The sequence below is a fragment of the Lacerta agilis genome, chromosome 2, assembly GCF_009819535.1.
Source record: "Lacerta agilis isolate rLacAgi1 chromosome 2, rLacAgi1.pri, whole genome shotgun sequence".
NCBI classification, from domain to species: domain Eukaryota; kingdom Metazoa; phylum Chordata; class Lepidosauria; order Squamata; family Lacertidae; genus Lacerta; species Lacerta agilis.
This window is the reverse complement of record NC_046313.1, coordinates 29612558-29636753: the sequence shown is the minus strand read 5'-3', so window position 1 is coordinate 29636753 and position 24196 is coordinate 29612558. Positions and strand designations below refer to the sequence as shown.

Here is a 24196-nt window from a genome sequence, read left to right as displayed (position 1 = left end):
GTGCCAAAGCAACAGCAGATAGGGGAACAAATGGCAGTGAACCAGGTTGATAAAAGGTGAGCATTCACAATTCACACACTAAGAGCTTTATCAGGAAATAATAATAATAATAATATTTATTTATTTATTTATTCCCCGTCCATTGTATCTCTGCTTCCCCCTCTACTCAGGAAAGCACAACTTTTGACTTGAAAATCAAAATGAGAGAATAATTGGAAAGCTTTAGTTATGACAGAGTTGGAAATAGGGACATGTAGGTAATATGTCTGGTTATCCAGCTTTTGAAGGTGGACTGGAGCTACCTTAAGGGGTGGAGCAGGTTTACTCCCTGCTTCTCATTCTCCACCATGCATGTGGGACAGACATCGTCTGATCCAGCCACATATCTGACATTAGAAGGAAAGGGCCAAAGCCCAGTGGTAGGGCACCTGTTTTGCATGTAAAAGGTTCAAGGTTCAATCCCTGGTATCTCCAGGTAGGGCTGGGTCTTGCTCCCGCCCCCGCCCCCCGACAGAAACCCTGGAGATCAGCTGCCAGTCAGTGTAGACGGTGCTGAACTGTATGGACCAGTGGTCTGACTCAGTGTAAGACAGCTTCCTGCATTCCTAATATGTGAGCAGGTCATAAATTCTCAGTGACAGGAAATTCATTTAATACTTCATTGTTAACATGCTAATTTGTTTCATACAACTGTGTGCATATCAGGGGAAGAATGGACAAATAAACAACAATGCACAATTAGACTTTTCAGATCTGAAACAGGGAGGGATTTTCCAGATTGTGACTAATATCCAAACGCTCAAATTATTTGACATATCTTGTATCTTTGCAATTGTTCCCTTGGGAACGACGTGATTGGTTTCATCTTGTGTCCCTTAATTTGCTTTCCTAGCAGACTGTGGCTTTGCATCTTTGTGACCTGACCCACATAATAAGCATGAGCAAATTAGAGTTTTGTTTGGCTTGATTATTTCATTCAGTCATTTTCTCCTCGGTGCATTTGGTCATTCTGCTCAATGAGTGCCCATGAGAACATTGCTTGTAAACTCTGAGATCAAGTTGTAACCAGAATTATTGTTCCCATCACTTCCCGTGTGGGAATCTACCCCTATATATTACCTATAGAATCTGTCCTTACATAACATGAAAACAAATCCATTGAGAAAAGGTAAAACCTAGCCACTCTTGTGGGTTCTGTTATTTGTTACTCTTCTCTCACAGAGGAGTATATCGTCATTTATTAAAGAAAATGCCTGTCCATCTTTCCCCAGAGATTCCTTCTTGCCGCCTTTATGTTTGCTGTGTTCTATTTTTCCTATCAAGTTGTTTCTTGACAGTTTTGATACTATCTGAGATTGAGAGACAATTATATTTATTCTTTCTTAGCTGCTATGTCTGCATTTTCCACCCAGTGACTTACTTTCAAAGTGCTGCTGCCGTGCTGGAGTGGTCTTTAAGCTGATACTGTGCACAGCAGTGCATATCTCTACAATAAATTTCTCTCAATCTATGCCCCGCCAGACACCCATCTCTTTACGCTGCTTCTGTAAGTGGAGGAGCCTGCCTGTACTGTAAGATACCATTAATCCATTCTTGAGCAACACAGCATGAGTGACATCTCCGCGCAGTCAGATTAATTGTTTTAGTCCTTGTTTTAAGGCCAGGATGTCCAATTCAGAGACGGCCTCCAGCTTGCAGCCTGCAAGGTATCTTCAGGGCTGATGGGCAAGGGTGGGAATTAAAGTATCATAAGAGCTCTCCACCTGTCTGTTTTCCTCATTACAGATTACGGTTTTGAATGGCTGCTGTAGCGACTCGGAGCTGCTGATTGATGTCTCATTGTGTTTTCAATTTTTGTCTCTCTCTCTTTTTCTTTAAGAGTAAAAAGGACCGCATGAAGGCTTGGATAAGGGCACGCCTCCCCACCTGGTGCAAAGAAAGAGATTCCTGGTCTATCTACATCTTTGCTCCTCAGTCTAAGTAAGGCAACTTAATGTGATTGATAACACGGTGGCAGGCAGGGCTCCAGGATTCTGTGCTCAAATAAATATTTGCAGAGCATGGCAGTTGTAGAATTCCCGCAGACTTAACAATTGCAAGGGGAACCGAAAAAAATGTTGCCAGCTGAAATATTTGAACTTGTGCTAATGTCCAATGGCTGCCAGCACCTCTTGAAATCAATTATTACATTGTGTAGCATTAGCTGCTGGCCGTCAATGCTAACCACATTGTGGAGGAGCAGTGGGTGGTATCCAATTAATACTTGTTTCATCAGCGCAAGGATTTCTGCTTGTGCAACAAAATAGATTCTAAGGTTTCTCCAAACCCTCCATAGCAGATTTGGGGAGTGTTTGTGGACTAACAGGGAACTTCTATTGTATAAGCAGAAATTCTTGCACTGGCATAATGAGTTATTTGGATACCGCCCTCTAGCTCAAAGATAGAGCACTTGTTTTACGTGTGGAATAGGCCCTGATCTCTGGCAACTCCAGTTAAAAGGATCAGGTACCAAGTGATGGGACCCTGGAAAACTCCTACCTATCAGAGTAGATCATCTTGGCAAGAGTGTGTTCCTTTAACATTCATTCATATAGCCAGGAACAACAGCAAGAGAGACTAAAGTGATTACATGCAGGGATTAGTGTTTGCAGACCGAAACATTTGCATTATAATTTTTGCTGCAGTTGCTATTAACAAGTCCATCTTATGTGTGACTACTTTCTGCTTTCCATTCAATAAACCCTTACAGTGTTGTTGCTTTATAATTCAACTAGTAAGGAATTCTGCATTAGATAGATGCATGGAGGACCCTACAGTACCTCTGTAGCATCAGCCATACATTTTGGGACGGGTAGCAGTAGTGATTTTAATGTGATTTCAGTAAGTATAATTGTTTGAATACCACCCCTTATTTTTCCTTTGCCCATTGGCCTCTCATACTCCCAGTTGCTACCCCATCTTCTCAAGAAATACAGATTCCACAGAGGAATGTGATTTTTTCAATGCATAATCATATAAATTAATTACTCCCCAAAACACACACACACACAAGCTGGAATGGAACATATAATTTCCATAGTAGGTTGTGCTTGTATTGTAGATCAAAAGGCTTCTGAGGCACAAGAGCTGCCAGGATCACCAAGATTGCACTAAATGCAATCAGGGGAGGACATAGGTTCTGCAAGAGGTGGTGGTAGGCAGTTTGTGTATTCATTTGCTGCAGTGATTTAGGGGAAGGCATAGCTCAGCACTAGACTGTATGCTCTGTATGCAAAAGGCCTCAGGTTAAGTCTCTGGCATCTGCACCCAAGGCTGGGAAAGACACTTGTCTGAAGCCCTGGAGAGCTACTGTAAACCTGTATGCACCAAGGATGGCTGAGATGTTGTTGGACTCCAACCCCCATCTGCTGCAGACAGCATAGCCAATAGTCTGGGATGATAGGAGTTCTGGAGAGTCACAAGTTCACCATCCCTGGCATAGAGAGTAATGAGCTCAATTGACTAATGAGGTGACATTATAAGGCAGATTCCTAACCTTTTTCAGGAATAGGAGGAGGGGTTGGTTATCTCCTCTCCTTCCTGCAATGCGAGAAGAATCGCAGAAACATTATCATGCAGGGAAACTGACCTATTTCTACCTGAGCAAAATTCTTATTTCTGGAATACTACAAAGTGCATCACAGTCATTTTGCCATATGGCGATGCATTCCTGGAGCCCTGTCCTTCATGTGAGACTTTTCTGCACGTGTGTTTACACTCATTTACAAATGTAAAATGTTTGTCTAACACCTTATTGGCCTCTTCCATCAAGATATCCCAGTCTTTAAATATAAACCAAATTAGATATGGTGCTGGGAGATGATTGATATCCCATGGACATTTTAAAGAGGTAAATCCAGTGCAGATCAGATTGGAATGGAATAACTGGGGGCAGGGGCATTAACCCTTTCCTGATCTTCATTGCCCCTCCCCAATATTCTTTTTGCCTCAGAGGGGGTGGGCAGATGGGACATACAGGTGCCATTCATTCATTCATTCGTTCTTTCGTTCATTTTAAACAATATATAAATTTGCTCACATTCTAATATATCAGAGCACTGTACAGAAAACAAAAAATCATACACCTAAAATGTACACCAAAAGCAATGCAGTTAAATAACAATGCAGTGCTAGAAGATAATCAATGGACAATAATTTTTAACATTTAGTCAGAAAAGGCTTAAACAAATGAGAACATCTGGAGCATGCTTCTGAAAGTAGATTGTTTGGAGCATGCGCTTTCTCAAATTCATGGCAATGAATTCCACATTAAAGAGGCTATAAGACTGGGCAGGCTGGGTAAGAGACTCCATGCAAATAGTAGGAGCTCTTAGTATCATCAGGAAGGACCTCTGTCAGAAAATGTAGTGGCTAGGCCGGAATATCTTGTTCCTGAACAATTTGAAATATCTGCAGTTATATTCTAATGAAAGAAATGTGTAAGAGTGGGGATTCAGTTTCCCAAGAGTGGGGGTTGGGGGAGAGGGGATTGTTTCAGACATTTGGTTTAGAAAGAAATGGCATTCTGCATGCTTACAGCTTGTGATGACAACTAATTCTCAAGTCTTCTTTTCCTCTTCCCGTTCCTAGATTCCGTGTCATATGCAATAAAATCATTACTCACAAGATGTTTGATCATGTTGTCTTGGTAATCATCTTTCTGAACTGCATCACCATTGCAATGGAACGTCCCAAAATTGAGCCACACAGTGCTGTGAGTAGTAGCCAACCTCATTGCTTCCTGATGGTTACCACCTTGCTGAGCAAATCAAGCTGATGTTGTATTCTTAGCGATGTCTGCTCTTGCCTTCAATCTCTTTAGCCATGGTGTTGGGAGGGGGATAATCTCAGCTGGTTAAAGGTGAATGCATGCATTTAAGTTAACATATTGGGTCTTGTACTAGTTTTACCAAGAGGTCAAAGCACCTGTGGGCAATCACCTCAGCACACCCTCTCTCTTTGGTGACCTAGAGATGATCCTATTTCATGAACAGCCTGAAGGCTGCCGCAGTTTCCCTGTAGCTTTTGTAACATCACGAAAAAGTAACACTGGAAGAATGAATACAGTTCCTCAAGGAGAAAAATTTCTTTTTCAACATCACTTGTAGAATTTTGCTTTATGCAACCTTAAGAGTCTTGTGGCACCATAAAGCCTTTTTTTTTTTTTGCATAATCTTTCGCTGACTGGACCCCACTTCATTGGATGCATCTCTCTGATTGAATTGTCACAGATAGTACTTTCTGCATTCTGTTGCCATATGTCTCCAACTTTAACTTAGTTATTTACATATTTTTCTCCTTATGCAGTGTGTATATATAATTACATACCTAACGTAAAGGAGCGCCTCTTCCTTTATGAAGCAGCTTTGGCCATGAAATCTGTAGGAGAGACCTTTTTGGACATCCATATATATTGGTATATAAGACAACAACTCAAGATAGGGCCTTGAGTTGTTGTCTTATATAGTGGCACCCAACCTATATGGAACTCCCTCCCATCAGAAATGTATCTGGTGTCTACTTTGTATGGAATTTGATGCCAAATGAAGACATATCTCTTCACCAGGGCACTTGGCAATGGTTGATCAGTGTTGCCTTCTGCTTTCTGCTGTTGGCTTAGGATAGATTTTTGTACTAGTTTTAACACATTGTGTTTTGCAGTTTTTATTTTTATTAATATTTCATTATTGACTATATTAAATGCAGAATAGTTATTTGATAACTTCATTGTTTATGGCAAAGGGCAGAATTTAAATTTATTGAATGAATAAATGAATCAAAATAAAAATTACACTCCATGCATCTGATGAGGTGGGTTCTAGTTCACTGAATCATTTGCTGCAATAAAAATGCATTGGTCTTTAATGCACAATACTCTTTGTTGCCCTTCTAATATGACTGTTTCACACATCTAAAGGATATTTTCAAAATGCTTTGCTTCACTTCTGCAGTTCCTCCACGTGTTGAGAAATTCATGGCAGCCTTCCTAAGATAAGCTTTTTTAGGAGGAGAGGGGGCTAGAGACATCTTGTCGTCCTAATAATATGTTTCCACCCCTCACCGTACAAATGTACATATTTAAGCAGGCATTATGGGGTCACAGAAGCAAGCACACAAGCAGTGCTAGTATCTAAGCAACATCAGCACCAAACTTTTACTTTCAGTGCTAAGGCAAAACTGCCTTCAATTCCCACCCTGGCAAATCCTGTTTGTCGGCTCCAGCAACATGGTGGCACATCTGGCCATTACAGATGCACAGCTGACCTCCAGATTTGCATTTATGTGGAATTAACTGCTGCTTGTCCTGCTTCCATTCTCTGCTCTTGGGTTTAAGCATTGTGGTTTATAACAAGGCCTCATCAGTTTATCATTGGCTGTGGCTTATTCTTTTTTTAGTTCTTCACCTGCATGCTGTTACTTTAAGCAATAAATGCCCCTCCCCAGTAGTGGGTGCAAAGGAGATTCCCTTGCTTTTGCCCCTGTCAAGCTGTATTTTATTCCACTCTGCAATATCCAAGAGCAACAGCCATGTGCCGAAGGTATCAAAGTAAGAACAGCCCCTTTTTTCTTTTTTTGGCATCCTATTTCCCAAGGCAGAATCAGCTTGTTTTAATACTTGACACAGCTATGGCATCTGTCACAGTTTTCTTCTTCAATAAACATTCAAACGCTTTTGCTTTCTTGGTGTAATGTTGGGTTTTGGTCCTTTCCATCTGTTCTGCATTGGCATTTATTGGGGGGGCACAGCGCAAAGGAAGGAAAGGAATAGCTCTTTTTGCACTTCTTTTTCTCTTTGTTTTGATAGGAACAAACATCTTCATTCTGGTTCCCTGCAACATTTGTTTTGATAGATTTGCATAATTGGGTTTTTTTCCAATCAGATCTTCATAGCAACAGTGTCTGTTTGTCTGTCAATCAGATTCTAGCCAGATAAAGCACATTAATCTGACTGTTCTACTATATTATTTTATTTTGGTTTCTTACTGCCTGATCCTATGCATGTTTGCTTGGACATAAGCCCCACTGAATTCAATGGGATTACATCCTGGTGAGCATGCTTAGGATTTGCAGCTTCAGAGAGGCAAAATGAGGGGTTGATAAACAAAACACACAACCGTTGGGGGGCTTCTGTAACATTGTCAAATGCTATTCAGGCTGCACCCCTCTAGAATCATCTTCCCTTAGCTTAAAATGAGAGCTGAAAGCAAAGAGTATGGTCAAATCCATTCAAATTACTGAAATTCAAACCATCAAGGAATTGGTGTTAGTTTCAGGCAGCTTATTTGGGCTTTAATGAAGTAAAATCAGAATATACAAACTTGGCAAGTTAGCTAAAATGCACCCATTTGAATGCTCTGGAGTTCTGTTAAATTTGAATATGAAATGACACTTTTAGTTATTGAAATGCTTTAAAGTCAAAGTACCAGCAACTGAAATTTCTGTGTTTTGAATTGAAGTCATCCACACAACTTAATGGCATGTTTGGCTGCTGTACTAATGATAGGTTTTATTGTCATGGACGAATGTCTGTTAGGAGTCCAACAGGTGTCACAAAACAAGCAAGAACTTAAAAAAAAATTGGTTTTCATACCTAAACCATCAGGGCCAGATATTTTGCTACCTGGAGCAAAGGATAAGATGGTGCCCTTCCCAATTCCACAACTGAAAGCCAAATAAATTGATGGTTGAATCTTACTTTTAACACTGGTGACCAGATAACATCTACTACCACACTGGCAGAGTAGCTGGTCCAGAAGAGGCCATGTAGCAACAGAACAAAATGGCTCGAGGCTCAGGAAGGACAGTCACAAGATGATAATGCTTCCCCAGGGCAGCTGCCACCTTAGGCAGTTGCCTCACCCTGCCTAATGATAGGGCCAGCCCTACAACCCATGTTGATGAAGCTACCACACAGGGTGTCATTTCAAAACACGTTGCAGTTATTCATTAGAAGCAGCTGCATCAAAAACTAGTCCTACACTATGTGTGCTTCCTTGGTAATAAACCTTACTGAGCTCAGTGGGACTTGCTTTCAGATAAGCATGCACTGGAGATCAAGCTTTCAGACCCAATACATTCCTTCTTCTTCCAGTGTTAAGGCTATGAGCACCATTCCTTATGGAGACAAAACAGCACTGCTCAGCTCGCACACAGGAGGGAGGTTATCAGCAGGATTGTTGAGGAGAAAACCCAAAGCTTGCAGTAGTACAAAAATCTTTAAAGGGAGTGAAGACTCTGAAGACTCAGCAGCATGCGCAGTGGACACAGAATGCTGACCGGAGGGGGGTGGGCAGACAGTGGGAAGGGAGAATAGAATGGAATAGAGCAGCTGTAATCCTATTCAGGAGCACTACAGCATTTTGAAACAATTCCACCCTGTGTTCCACTAAAGTTCTCTCTTTTCTGGGTCACAAAATCTGTGTCCCATAGATTTCAAGGAACTACCTCCAGATGTGTGCCTTTGTAGCTTAGCCACTTCACACCGACTAAGATTTCCATAACTGGTAAAGCACATAATTTTGTTTTAAATGATTGCGTGACCCACAAAGAACTGTGGCATGAAAACAAAATTTAAGTTTCTGCTTTTTCTTTTCTTTCTTTTTACTTCCCCTCCCCCCACCCACAGAAACTGAACATGTGTGTTAGTTAGTTAATAAAATGTGCTCTTCATTAAGGCTGGGAGTTTTCAAACTTTTGTCAAATGGGGCTTCACATGAATCCCTTTCCAACTATTAAAGTAAAAACGCTCTTTTAATGAGCGAGCAATCATTGACACTGTTCTCCATTAACTTGCTTTATAAAACAATTCTTACATGAGTGATTTGGATAGGGCGAGAGCTATTTTGAGCTTGTGGGCCATTATTAACTTTCAGATGCTTTTCTTTAAAAAAAAATCCCTCTGTTGCATGTTGTCAGGGAGGTTATTAGGAAACAAACTGACATCTGGTTTGGTTGAATTTAGCAATTGTTCTTTGCATGCAGGACCTATGAAAGAATTAGCCGTTTTAAGAGTAAATAGTCATAGGATTTCAAAATGGTGCCTGCCAGCACACAGAATTCAGAAGAAACCACTTAATATCAAACAGGCAGCAACAGGCAGTGAAGTGGGACAGCAGTGCTGACCTGGCCTCCAGTCGCCCATATCACTGTTATATACCAGGACTGAAAGCAGGAGGAATGAGGCATTGGTGAGGTCAGCATAGTGCAGATGCACTGGTGGAGCCAATCTGGTGTTCCCACCGTATTATTCACACCGTGCCAACCTCACAACCACCTTGTCCCTCGCCATCTCTGTCCTGGTATGCAGAAGGTATGAGGGCAGCTGGAGGCCGGATGGGTGCCATTGCCCACTACTGAACAGAGGTCTTTTAACTGGCATTTTATTTCAGGGAGGAATAAGGTGACCCAGGTACAAAAGAGGACACAGGGGTGTGTGTGGCTCCTGCAGCTTCAGTGGTTGTGGAGAAGAGGGAATTTCAGTGGGTGTAACTTCCCTCCTGAGCAGGGGCTTAGATCTGGGGGCCACAGGAAATGTGAGGATAAAAGATGGGCATGGAAAAAGATTTTGAAGTGGGGCTGGGATGGTGTTGATCAGAAGTGTCAAGTAGGGCAACCAGGAAGATTAAATGGGAAACGGGGTGGGGTGGGTTGGAGGAAGACATGCCCCTGAACCTGAGGAATAGAGAAGCAATTGAAGCTTTTGCTCAGAATTGGTTCTCAAGTTCATGGAGGATAAGGCTATCCATGGCTACTAGCCATGATGGCTATCTTCGGTCTCCACTGTTGAAAGCAGTGTTGCTGGATAGTACAAGTTGGGAGATCTCTGTTTCACTGAGGCCCTTCTTGCTGGCTTCCTGTAGGCATTTTAATGGCCACTGTAAGAACAGAATGGTGGTCTAGATGAGCCTCTTCTTGTGTTATGTGTTGACTAGCAGGGCTCTTATGTTCAGAAGGATAGTCTTTGAATTCAAGTGTGAGAAAACTGAATACGTTTTAGATTAAAAGTGACCAAGTCAGACAGGATAGAAGAGAGCTGGACCATGAATCATGGGCTTGCAAAGGATTTCAGTAGTCCTCTACATTGGTGTTGGGAGTGGGGGGCCATGTAAAACCCCATGAAGGGAGTCAGGGCTCATATACTAACTTCTCCATGGAACAGACTTCTTGCCTAGAAACCAAAATAGATATTACTTGAGCTTCAGTCGTCTCTAACAATTATTATTTGCCTTCCAGAGATGTGGATTTTCTAACCGCCTCAAGCCGGTTCTCTTGCTGTCCCAGATCCAGCCAGCCTGTCACCGCAGTGGGGGAGGGAGGGAGCACTGCCTCTAGACAATGTGCAATCCCTTTCTGAGAATTCTCTCTGTGGTGTGCAGAGATTACACTCTAAAATTGCTGCATGCTTCACGCAAAGGAGTCCAATATTCCAAACCTTTTCTGACTGCTATTAATATTTTATCTGCAGCCCTTAAAGCAGGACCTTATCCAGTCCTCCAGCAGCTCGTCTGCATGGTATGCTTGCTGACCTTGTAGAGACCCATCTTTTGTGCAGTACTCCGAAGAAGGCAGGGAATGTTTTCCTGGTGAAGAAACTTGTGTGGTCACAGCAGGAACCTGCAAGATTTGATTAATTACAGCGGCCAGCCTGGAAAAGTGGCTATTAACTGATTCCTGAGTCATTCTCCACACATCATGATCTTTCATGTTTTGAGTTTTGAACAGCATTCTTATCTTAGAGGCCTCGTCTTCTCCCTCAGCATAATCAGAGATTGCAAAGAAATTAGTCTGAAGTGTGATGTCTTTCATTATTATGATTGCAAAGTCTCGTTTCCACTAGCTAATTCTGTGATCATTTGTGAATGTGATCCAGAGAGGATCCCTAGCCACCCCTGGGGAACCTATGGACTTCGGCTAAGCTATAGGAATATCAGGTTAGGCTTGGATTTCCCAGGTACTCTTCAGGAAAATGTGGAACATGATGACTGGAGGTTTTTTATGAAAAATGAATTAGATAAGGACTGTAATGCAGTGGTATGTAATAGCTAAATACTAACAAGCTTTGGGTGCTGTGTTTAGCTTCCCAACACTAACATGGCCATTAAGGCGTACCTTGCATAAGTAACAGCTTTTGGTACTATCTTATTGCCGAATATTCAGGGTTTGGCAATTCGCACTGGGGAGGTAGAGACCACCAAGCGGGATATATATAATTCCCCTGAAGGTCACAGACAACTTTAGGCAGCTATATCAGCCTTCCCCTACCTGTTGCCTTCCTAACGTTCTGAAGTTCAGCTCCCATCATCTCTTACCATGCTTGCTACCATGGAAGAGAGAGTTGGAATCCAAAACATCTGAGGGGTACCAGGTTTGAGGAAGACTGAATTAGAGAAAGGACGGGGTTTGTTTTTGTGTTAATTGCTAATTGAGGTTCAGCTGTGTACATTACTGGAAATGAGTAGGTTGGCCTCATGTTCTCAAAGGTAACCCAAGTGTGAGCCCTGGGTTGATACTGCTTGAAACTTGCATTGTTTTTATTTGCTTCATTTCATATCACTCCTATAATTTCTTTTCAACCTGTGCATTTGTAAATTAGCAGATAACCACACACACATACATACATTAATGAAAGCACAAAAAACTGCTTTGCATGCCTACCTCCAGAAAGCTGGTGCTCAGCTCGTTTGTAAAACAAGGATGGTACAAAGACTCTCAGCAATGTATTTAATATGTCCTGAATGTTACGTGGGATGCACAACAGCCCCACACAACACACACTATTTCTGGTGCCTTCCACTTTCTATCAGGCACTTCCATGTATTCTGGAATTCTTAGTGCAAGTAAAAAGGCGCCACTGCTCATTCTAGGAATATAGAGAAAGATGTGAGATTGTATTGCGGGAAAATGGTTTGCAGTGCATATCCCACCTCAATGTATAAGAGAGCCAGCAGCTGTCCATGGTACTAACACAGATAAAAGTGCATGAAAAAAAAGCAAAGGGGCTTTCACGAAATTAAATCTTACCCTGTACATATTTGGACTTGTTTCTTCTTTGATAGCAAATGTTGTGGGCATTTCGGCATGAAAGCAAGAAACCATTTAGCAGCTCCTAGGTATGTAAATATGCACAGCTTGGCAAATGAGATTAAAATATTGCATCTCTCTCTCTCTTCTTAAATAGGAACGAATTTTCCTCACACTCTCCAACTATATTTTCACAGCAATCTTCCTGGCTGAAATGACCATCAAGGTAAATTACCCTTTGGCCTTCTGGTCTCACCCTGAACCCTCATGAAACACATCTTTCCTACCTACTGAACTCATTTCATCAATATAAGCTCTATGCCAGTATGCACATGTCCTGTGAAAATGGGCTTCCCTACTGGGACCAGTGATGTTCCAGATGGTGCTGGACTACAGTTTCCATCATCCCTTTTCCTTGGCCATGCTTGCCTGGCCTGATGGGAATTGGAATCCAACAACATGGGGAGCCACAAGTTCCCCATCCCTGTTAACAGAGGTTGGCTAGTGGAGTGTGTAACTCCCATCTGTTGACCTTATGAACCACAGAACTGAGACCCTGTGCTCCAGCAGCTTGCCATGTAACTTAAATGAAGACCAAGCACATTCCACAAGGGCTCATTGTTGACATCTCAGTTTGTATCTGCTATATGCTCTTTTAAGAGATTTACAATTCAGACCTGCTTGCCTCTGAAAAGGCCAGAGTTTTAAATGCTCGGCTGAAACTTTCTAACTTGCAGGGAATTGGTGGGGATGTCACCCTTTCCCACCAGTGTGTAGGAAGAAATGCTTCCAACAAATCTAGCGTATGTGAAATTAGCAACCTCTCAAATGTTTCATTTTAGATGTTCTTCTGACCTTGTTGCACCTGAAAATTGTTTGAAAGCCTTGTGGCTCAGGATAGCATATGGTCAGCAGGTTCCTAACCATTTATATCTGCAGTCAGCTGTAAAAAAATATTAATCGTGTGTGCCCTTCTTTTATGTAATTTCTATACATTATTGCAGACACTTTTGCGCAATTAGGTTTTAACTGCATTAAAAATACATCAGCTGTTAAAGGCACAATCTGGGATGTTTCTGCATAGTTATTTTTTACGAACCTTACATTATAACACTTTGCAAGATTGGCTTAGTTGTGTTTCTATAACTGGGAAGCAATGCATTTCCAGTCTTGTATCTGTAAATAATGCATTCAACATATTGACTCAATTAGTCACCTTTTGTTGCAATTTTGACATCTTGACAGGTGGTGGCATTAGGCTTGTGCTTTTGTGAGAAGGCATACTTGAGAAGTAGTTGGAATGTGCTGGACGGGGTGTTGGTTCTCATCTCAGTGGCTGATATCCTGGTTTCGATGGTTTCCGATAGCGGCACAAAAATCCTTGGAATGCTAAGAGTCTTGAGGCTACTGCGAACTCTCAGACCGTTAAGGTAAGAAAACTACAGAGAGTTATGTAGGATGGTCAAAGGTTGTGGGGCTTGGTGTGGGGAAATGATGAATCAAGTGTGTCATGGAAAGAAATAAGGGTGCTCTTGAAGAAATAAGGAGTGGAAGGACACCTATACTGGGGCAACATACCATTAAATGTTTGCAGATGAAATCTATACTTGAGAGAGCGCCACAGGCCTCAACAGAGATGCTAGAGGCACAGCACATCACTTGCTATGTTCAATGACCTTTGGCAAAAGCAGTCTGTTGCTCATGCTAAATAATAAATTGAATTTGTATGAATAGGAACTGTGTCTCACAGTAGATACACATGACCAGATATTTGGGCTTTTTTGTGTAATTGCTAGTCCCTTCCTTATGTTGTCAACTGCCCTGTGATTGTTGTAAATAATTGTGACAGTTTTACTTGTAAACAAAATAATTTCAGACAAGTTTTCAGTTAATAATAATAATAATAATAATAATAATCTTTAGCATGCACCTGAAAGAGTAGTTTGTTGGATAATGCCTTAGATCACATGGTAGTGAATTCCACACTGCGGTGGATGCAAGGCTAAAAGTAGGAGCTCTTAGTACTACCAGGAGGTCCTCTACCATCAAAAGTAGTAGCCAAGCAGGGTTGTAAAGGAAGAAGTGGTCTCTCAAGTAGCTGGGTCCCAAGTTGTTTAGGCTGTGTAAACAAGTAACAACCCCTTGAACCTGCCTGCTGGTATACAAACAGCCAGTGCAGCTGCTTTGACAAAAGTGTAATATGTTGTCTGTACTATGTGTAATATGTATCTGAAGAAGTGTGCATGCACACGAAAGCTCATACCAAGAACAAACTTAGTTCGTCTCTAAGGTGCTACTGGAAGGAATTTTTTATTTTTTGTTTTGTTTTGATGTTGTCTTGGGTTTTTCCTTCTGCCGAAATAATGTTTTTTGGGGACAGACGAGTGATGAGTGATCAAGACTGCTGTTACAACTAGCATGCTTCTCCCTGGAGAGACCAGGGATGATTAGGTGCTTGTTTACTGAGGTCTGTTGACAAACCTGCATTAAAGCACTCCAAAAAGATCCTGTTTAAAGGAAGAGAGAAAGAATTCCAAGTGTTGTTTGTAGAGAACTTTCTGAGGTGCTGTGGCATTTAGATATTTTATGCTACCCTTCCACAAAGTATTCTGGGCAGTTTATAAAAGTTATTTATCGGTTAAATAAAGACACAATAAAATAACATCTGGGTATGTATTAACAACAGTATCAGTGCAGCTAATACAAGATCATGGGGACATAGGGAACTTCCTACTGAGTCTATTCATCCATCAAGCTCAGTGTTGTCTACACAGACAGGTAGAAGCTCTTCAAGGTTTTAGGCAGGGGGCCTCACCCAGCCCTACCTAGAGATGCTGGGAATTGAACCTGGGACATTCTAAATACAAAGGAGATGCTCTACCGTTGAGCTACAGCCCTTCTCCCAATCATTAGAGGGGGGGATAATTACTATGAAATATCTAAGATGCATACTGTATAACTTTAAAAAAAAAGCAAAATAAAAACATCTTTACCTGGTGCTGGAAAGACCACAGTGTAGGTATCAGGCAGGCCTCTCGGGGGCAGGGGTATTCTATAACCAAGACACCACCACCAAAAAGGCCCACTCCTTAGTAACCACACATCTCGTTTGGTGGAGGCATCTGGAGTAGAACCTCTAATGAAGATCTTAAGGCATATGCAGAAAAAGGTGAACCTTCCAGTAGCATGGCCCCAAGCCATTTAGGAGATTAAAGAATAATATTAGCACCTTGGATTTGGCACAGAAATATACTGAAGCCAGTGCAGATGTTAAAGTCCTGATGTGATAATTAATATTTTCACTGCCCTATATTGGAGCAGCTGAGTTTCCAGACTGTTTCCACAATTAGCCCCATGTATAACACATTGTAGTAATCCACCAGCCCCTTGTAAATCTGGATTAATTGCAACTATTTTTTTTTCTTCCTGGCTGATATTGCCAGGATCAAATACAAGAGAAATCAACATTTAAAATCTATTCAGAATAATTGGGGGTGGGGTGGGGTTTGAATACTATTCTGCTTGGCTTTGGCTTCCAAAATAGATGTATGAATTATTCACTCTTCATAACAGTACACTACAAGTCATTTTTCGTGGCTCTTTTCTATCATATTAACACTTCTCTGAGTGTTGAAGGCAAATCTGAATTTCCCTCACTTTGTGACAAGTGCTCTGATCAGACTAGTAGGCTTAAAGCTGGCAAACGTGTTCCAGCAGATATGAGACTGACAGGTGTTTAGGATGGAGCTGTCTGCATGGTGCAAGTTTAGCAGAAAGAATCGAGGCTGCTGAGGCTAGCAGAACTGGGAAATACTCCAGGGATTAGATGGGGAGGTATGCTTTGGAAGTGGGGGGAGTAACACATGCCCTGACTTCCATTTTCCTCACTTGACACTAACTTAAAACCATTCTCACTACAGCCTCAGGTAGCTAAAATGGATGGGTTCTCTGCATGGATTTGTGGGAGAGCTGGATCACATTCCTGAAGGACTGCCAACATATGCAACATCCCCATTCCCAAATATTAGTGCTAACTCTAACAGGTCAGCCTCAGCTGCCCCCGACCCACAACCTCTTGGATACCACTGAGCTTCCTGCCTACCACCTCTGTGGTCTCTGATCCACCACACTATTAATTTAGAGCCCAAAAGCCCTGCTGATTTTACCATTAAGGGTCCCTGGAGCCCTTAAGCAAAAACATGTTGCCCTCTTTCACTGATTAGGGATTAGTTGTGTTCTGTAAAAGTCTTTACATTTTTGCTTCCTGAAGACATGAGAACTGCATTAGCATTGAAGCCGAGGAGGAAACGACAGAGAGGTTTTTAAGGCAAAGCTGTGCACGTTTCTGCACCAAGTAATCCAAATGTGGTTTTGGTGCCCGGAATAAATAGTGCAACTTACATAATGCATATTGCAACATTTGGATGTGATTGTTTTTCATTATATAGTCTACTTCAAGGAATTTGCAAAAAACAAAACAAAAAAAAAAACCTTCCCATGCCAATGAAAAATATAGAAGAACGTAAATCTGGTGGGGAAATGGTGAAGCAGACAAGAGAATAGAGCCACGGGAATGACAGAAGAATCCCCGTCCAGCTTGTAGAAATCTTTCATCAAAACCTGCCTGCGCACATCCACATCTTCCCCCACCCTAGCACCAAGTGTAACAGTACTCTTTGCTACCAAAAGGAAGCAGCTTAGACAAACACGCCCCCCTTTTTATCCGAAGAGGCGCCACTTCATACATGCACTCTGTGATGTGGTGTCCTCAACGGATGCAAACCATATGGGCACTTCTCCACATGGTATGTCGTTTGTGTGAAGCGCTGCCCTTGTGATTCAAGCCAGTTTTAACCGCGCCAGCAAAGCCCTGGAGGTTGTGCAAGCATTGTTGGCCAGGAACTATGTGTCCAAGGCTTTACACAAGGCTTGCCGTGTGGCAGGGCACACATGGCTCACATCCTTGGTGGCCATCACACCACGGCCACACGCACATCCATATTAACCTCTACCTGGACTAGGCTTGCAGAAACCAATCCATTCGCTGTATGTGGTGTGTTTATTTGCTGGAGGAGTTATATAAAGATCATCCATCTGCTTCCTTTTTAAAAAAAAATGAAGAGAATACAACGTTCTATTATTAACACAAAGCAAAAGCAGTTGTCTGTGTAAATTCTTTTTCTAATTGCTCGGGGAAAATAATGGAGATTGGAAAGTGATATTTCTATTACTGTACACTGGGATTTAGTGAGAGACAGTGGCAAGCAATACAATCCGTGTTGTAGTTTCCTGCTTCCAGCGATTAGGGACATACATGCTTTAAATAGTTCACTAGAACACTACAGATCACGCCTAGCATTAAGCATGACTAATTTTATTAGCAGGAGTACTCTGGTGGTTGAAGACTGAGTTGTGATTGGCTCCAGCTAAAAATGAGTAGGCATATCAAAGGTGAGTGTGAGAAATAGGGTTTTTTAATATAAAAAAGATGAGAAGAGGAGGAAGGAGACATTGTGCAGAAGTCTCAGAGGGCAGCATGAAGTGAAGACCCTCAAACAGGAGCTACTCTAATCAGACCTGGAAGCAAAGGGCTGGCATAGGAGAGTGCAACCCTCAACCACTGGGACAGTAAGGAGGACAAAGGAAAAGGGGAAGAGCACAGCCTGGAGGGCCTTATAAGGTAAAATACCTGAAGGAAAAGGGAGAGAACCCTAGTGAAGGATTAAGGACAATTGCTGCAACATTGTCTGGGTCAGGGCTGCTTTTATATATGGAGTACCAATTAGTTGCAGACTCAGCTGATTTAGGCAGGAATGGGAAACCTTTGGTTCTCTGGATGTTGTTGGACTCCAACTCCCATGAGTCCTAGCCAGCATAGCAAGTGGTCAGGGATGATACCGTAGGAGTTGGAGTCCTACAACATATGGAGGTCCACCATTTCCCCACCCTTGAGCTAAGGGTAGAATGGCGGAAAGAAGACTTCCAGTCCTAGCCCTAAGCTAGTGTTCAAGTGTGATGCTGCCCATTTCTCCAAGGATAGTGACTATTGTCGAGGTAGGGTGGCACTCCCGCTATAGGAGGAATGTATGGGTTGCGCCTAGATCCTGCTTTGTCACTGGAGGCACAGTTGACCACAGTTGCATTGAACGCCTTCTACTAGATGCAGCTGGCATGCCAACTCTGATCCTTTCTGGATAGAGATAGCTGAGCCTCAGTCATCCATGTTTTGGTAACCTCCAGGTTAGACTTTGGTAATGTGTTATATGTGGGGCTGCCTTTGAAAAGAGTTTGGAAAGTACCATTAGTTCAAAATACAGCTGCTGGATTGCTAACTAGAACCAGATGCAATGATCACAAAATGCCAGTGCTTCATTAATTGCACTGGATCTTTGTCTTGTTCTGAGTTCAGTTCAGTTCTTAACTCCTAAAGCCCTTAATGGCTTAGATCCAAGTTGCATGATGAATCTTATACTTCTTTATCAGTCAAGGTCATCTTCGAAGGACACTGCTTTTGGATGGCCCTGCCATCACAGATTCAGTGGGAGGTGACAAGGAAAAGGGTCTGCTTGGTGGTGGTGCCCTGGTTGTAGAATTCTCTCTCCGGGGGGGAAACCTGCCTGATACCTACTGGCATCATTTTTATTCTCCCAGGCATTTTAACTGGGTTTTATTTCGAGTGGTTGGTATTTATACTGTCTGTAACCTGCTCTTTTAGCTTCTGTTCTTGTTGTTTTTATTGTATACATGTTATTCTTTTCTATGGTATTATTTTATTTCTGTTTTGATTATAATCTGTTCCTGTGAAGTTTCTTTGAATGCAGGGTATAAAGTAGCTAAAATAAATAGGCAGTAATGCTAGTTTCTTGCTGATCTTGAAAGTGGAGCTGCCTATGAAGAGCACACTGAGCTGAGGACTAGGATGGTTGCTTTGGAGGATAAAGGGCAGAGTATGTCTGCAGGGAAAGCTTTTCCCACTCACAGTGAACACTTTTGGAATGCACTCAAAATATGGGAAGTAGCCTTGGGAGAAAATGAAGGAAAGTACAATATGATATTCAATTTTTTTTCATGTCCAGGTGGTTTTCATGCATTGGGTGGACTGTGCAAGGGTGGCAAGTGGGTCTTCTTGGATGCACTTAATGAGACCAAAGAAAAATGTTCACTTAAACTTCCAGAGCCATGCTTTTACAACATTCACTCTACACTTGTTTTAGTGTACACCCACAAAGGACAGTTTCTGTTCATTTACAAATGCAGTGTCCACTAAATAGTAAAACAGAGTACTGGTGTTAACTGCTTCTCACTCTACATGTCCACATCCATTCTTAAGACTTTACTCCCAGCTTGTTAAGCATGGCAAGCTGCTTTGGTAATTTCTTTTAGGGGGACATTGCTTAAGGACTTGATAGCTAACATAAGGCAACCAAGCTTCTTCTTAATTCTCTTGGTAAAGTTCTGCCCTTGGTAAGACTTGTCCTTGGTAAGGCAGTGCAGTAATTCTAGCCACTTTGTTTTCCTGCTTGTATCTGTCTCACGTATCGATTGCTTGCTCACTCTCTCCAATTGCAGCAGTATACTCTAATTCGCAGCTATGGAATTTTGTGCCGTATTCAGGAGTGATGCTGTATCACTGAAGGTCACTGATTAGTGTGGTAGTTTTGCAAAGTCCCAATCAAGGCTTCCTGAATGAGTTTCAACTCAGGGAAGTTGGAATGTATATGACAGAATGGAGGTAGGAAAGTCAAGAGCAAAAGGATTTTAAGCAACAGTGTTATGAACAGACAAAACCTAACACAGGGAATTGCTGTTATCATTGGATACAGAATTTAAAGCTACTTATAAAAGATAACTGTTTTCTTAAAGCTTGTTTACCTCATTCTTAAGCAAAAAAGCAGGGGTTCTAATAGGGATTTAAACAGCCACAACTTTATTGATTTCAGATGTAGGAAGCTTTGGCATAGACATTGGGCATGTATCCCTCTCAGCCCCGCCCCCCCCTTGCTGGGGAACTGAGGCGTGACAAGGGTCTATTCGGGGGTGGGTCCCTTGCAAAATGCAGGTTTATGCAAATGGCCCCCAACTGCTGAGGGAAGCTCTATGGCCCGCTAGCCCTACACACTTGGCTCTTTGGACAGAGACTTCCCGCTAGACCCCTCTAACGGGGTACCCTGTTAACACCACCACAGGGAACAGGGGGTAGGTGAGTCACCACTTCACCACACCCCGATTGGATGAAAGACTATAGGATTCTGCCCAAGGCCTAAACCGCCAAAGTTGTGTTATGGGGAAGGTGAAACCTGCCGAGCAGGGAAAATTGCTTCCTGGCTCCAAATATGGCAACCGCCAAAAGACCACAGCAAAGTTCGGCTAGCTGAAAAGAAATGGTTAGAGCAACTATTAATGAAGGGAGGGGAAGGGTAGGTGATGCCCCTGGCCGACTGGATGCTGTACTGAGTGGTCGGCCAGGCTAAGTAGATGGCCATGTGGCCATGCCCCCCGCACCGCTGTGGATTGGCTCATTTGAAGGACGGGTTAGGTGGGAACCCGTGAGCTTCCGCAGCAGCCAGAGGGGACAGGAAAACAATCTAAAATGGTGCTGCATATCCGGGGGAGAGAGGAGGCACCGCATTGGGTTGCAACCGCCGCTCGCCTACAAGACGGTAAGCGGCCATTACAATCGTATAAAGCATTATTACAGCAGTGGGGAAGGAAACATGGCAAAAATGCATATATGTTTTAAGGTGAAATGCCACAAATTGGTCATTGTAAAATGACAATACTGTTCAGATGTCCCATTTATGCTGCTGTGTTTATATCTCTATGGGATAAGTGTGTTGTGTAAAAGCACAAAAATCCTGTAATTCTTTCTCTTTGTGTCTCATTCAGATCACACAAGTGCTCTCCCAAATGCACATTTTCAGTTCCATTTTATCTTTTCAGATTGGAGTCATTTTATTTCTTTAAAGTTCCTGTATTTGAGCTAGCTGCTACTTCAGCTTGCCTATTCCCCACTCCCTTTGAATGAAGAAAGATATGTTGTTAGAATGCTATTAACACGCTAGTTTTGTCTTTCAGGGTCATTAGCCGAGCACAGGGGCTGAAGTTGGTGGTGGAAACCCTGATGTCATCCCTAAAACCCATTGGAAACATTGTTGTCATCTGCTGTGCTTTCTTCATCATTTTTGGCATCTTGGGGGTCCAGGTAGGCTTTGCACAGGATTCACTGAAAGTAGAATAGACCAGATGGTCCATGTGCTCAAATTCACTGCATGGAATTGGAGACTTTCCTATACATAGACTCTCACAGCCATATATGCCTCTGGAAAGGTGCAAGACTCCACAGGTGCTTATAGATCAAATAATAAGCCCATGTGTTTCTGAGCTGCTTCACAAATTACTTTTTTTTTAGAAATGCAGTCAAAATATTTGATTTTAGCTGCAAAACCATTTTGTGTCTCTCTTGTAGGAACTGTATACTTTTTGTGCATTCCGCAGTAGATGAGTTTCATTAAGCAAAAGTGTGTTTTCAGCATCACGGTAGCACATACATTTGGAGGGAGGGGCTGGTTGCCTGTAATGGATGGTGACCCTTTTTCAGAGCCTGAGGGCTTGCATTCCCTTCTGCACAACCTTCCAGGGGGCCACATGCCAATGGGCAGAGACAAAGTGTGCAGAACAATACATGTGGATTTTGCCTCTTGTCTAGTCTGTGTCCTCCATCCAGCCAAGAGGCATAGTCAGAGTCCAAGGGTTCATTCTAGACAGGCAGAAACTCTCGATGATGAGACTGTTGACGCGGTGCATAGGTTGGGGGGAACCCCAAGGTCCAAACAGAGCCCACATTTGGTCCCTGGGCCTGAGATTCCCTTTCCCTGGCCTGTAAGCTCCCTGTTGCATGTACATGTACATGTATGGTAAGAAACATGCTACAGAACTTGTGAAGCAGCTCTCAGACAAACAAGTCTCTACACACTATTGGGGGGCAGGGGAATTAACTAGTAGAATACAGATGAAAATTCCTTCCAACCCAAACATTGAATGAAAACCGACTAAGCCTCTCCAAGATACATTTAGCAGCTTTAATGTAGTATTGCAAAGTGATTTGTTTCTTAATCAATTGCACAGTTTATAATGGCTTAGTAATATCCAGCTGTCCCATTTGTTCTCTTCATATTTTATTTATAGAGCTATGCCTTGTTGTATAGGTTGGAATATGTATTATATCACTACTGTATAACTATAAAACCTCTCGGTTTTTTGGAAGTCATCCTGAGCATTTACCAAAAGTTTTATCTCTTCAGTCTCCCACTTTCCAGATACAGAAATCTGAATTAGTAATCATTCCTAAATCTTGTTTTGATCTCTTCCCTAATGTGCTGGTTGCAATGCCCCATATTTGCTTGCTGCAGTTCCCAATATTTGCTTCAAGTGCTGTAGAGTAGGCACTAGTAACTAACCTGTAATGGAGACAGAGGTGATGAAATATAATAATGGAAAGTACAGGGTGTAGCTTGATCCCCTAGTCCCTAAGCCTTTCAAAAAATGCTGTGTTGGGGGAAATCATCAGCCTTTGGTATGCATCCAGTGTTGTGCTTTTCAACACTTCTACTCCCCAAGTATAGTATTCTTAGGTTACAAAAAAAAAAGATTAAATGTCACCACCTATGAAATATATGGGTTTGCACTGATTGCTGTTGTTTGACTTGCTCAAACAGAGCCCTAAACGCTTGGCATCTCTTTTTGAGTTCAAATAAAGAGGTGATGTTTAAAGAGTCCAGCGGGAAATGAACCTTGCCATAGGGAAGCAAAGCATGATAATGCCAATAACTTTTGTCACTCAATAAAATAGTGTAGATGTCTCAACCTAGCCTGATGCAGGCTGCTGAACTGACATCCATCATAGTAGGTTGTCATGCTCTGCCGCTTCCTGTTTGCCATTGAGAAAGTGACAATATTAATCATCTGGGGTTTCGATACCTTTCACCCTGTTGGTAATTGGATCTGACACTGTTGAAGTCAATGCCTCGGGGTCACCAGATTCACAATACAGTGTAATGCCCGTGCTTCAAGGGTTGTGTGCACAACAGAATTTTGACCAGTGTGAATGCACAAGCAAGAGAAGCTGCACCTTTCAAAATTCTTCTGTCACTTTAACAGATGTGGAACACCTGTCCCTTATTAAATCTGGCAGTCCTAGACAGAGTGAGTAAGATCTCACAGAAAATGTTGGACTCCTTTGGGGGGAAGGGCAGGATACAAATTTATTGAATAAATGTGATGATGGGAAGCCTTTCCTTCATTCTACTTACAGACAGAGGTATAGAATCAACTGGTGTCTAGAAAAGGAGCTGATCTCTTTATCCATGTATTGTATATGATTTAACTAGCAAAGGTCTGTGCAAAATTCCTCCCTCTAGTAGTCTGAATAATGTCTTTGTCTGATCAAATGCATGTGTAGACCCAAGGTGATTTCAGGAGCATGAAAAGGCATAACTGTCAGCAGGGTAAATGGACCCTGGTACTGGATAAAAGCAAGCAAATACTGTCTTGTAACCTAAATAATAATCCAAGGTAGGAAATGTATTTCCAAGCAGCAATTCAGAAGTCAGAACGGTGAGGAAATGATAGCCAGAGCCGGATTTAGCAGTAGACATACACAGACACCAGGGTTGTGCCTTGCAAAAGAAGGTACAGTTGCGGCATTCTGTTGTTTGGTGGGGAGGCAGATTGACAGGAGACCAACTCTAGCCACCTCCCTCTCCTGAACAGCTGCTCAGCACAATTACCATTGACATTATAGTGCTACTTGGATATTTATAGGGCCCGGACTGCTGGATGATCCCTGGTAATTATGTATAGCATGCATTGGAAAGGCAAAATTTCTTTCCAGTTAGGAGCAGCCACTCATGTGGAAGCTTCCAATTACACATGGCTCTTAATCTTCACTGGATTGGGGGCAATTGTTTATGAGCTTGTGTATACTACAAGCTTCCTGTACATTGGGGCCGAACTGCAGTGAGTCACATCTGTAGCAAGAATTAGCCTTGGGCATCATGGAAAGATGGGAGATAAATATTTATAATAAACAAATAAAAAGTGTGGGTACCACTGGCAGTTACTTGCAGCATTGTTTGCA

The 24196-nt window shown here is 42.2% G+C and overlaps 1 protein-coding gene across 16 annotated transcripts in view; it reads left to right on the top strand.

Moving 5' to 3' along the window:
• The window catches only part of CACNA1G (calcium voltage-gated channel subunit alpha1 G), a 323466-nt gene that overhangs the window by 248684 nt on the left and 50586 nt on the right, over positions 1 to 24196 (top strand). For all 16 annotated transcript variants that reach the window (XM_033139211.1, XM_033139202.1, XM_033139207.1 and 13 more), the window contains 5 exons: positions 1880 to 1980; positions 4630 to 4753; positions 12218 to 12286; positions 13306 to 13490; positions 21136 to 21262. In XM_033139211.1, coding sequence (XP_032995102.1) covers positions 1880 to 1980; positions 4630 to 4753; positions 12218 to 12286; positions 13306 to 13490; positions 21136 to 21262 — 606 coding nt within the window. The remainder of the gene's footprint in view (positions 1 to 1879; positions 1981 to 4629; positions 4754 to 12217; positions 12287 to 13305; positions 13491 to 21135; positions 21263 to 24196) is intronic.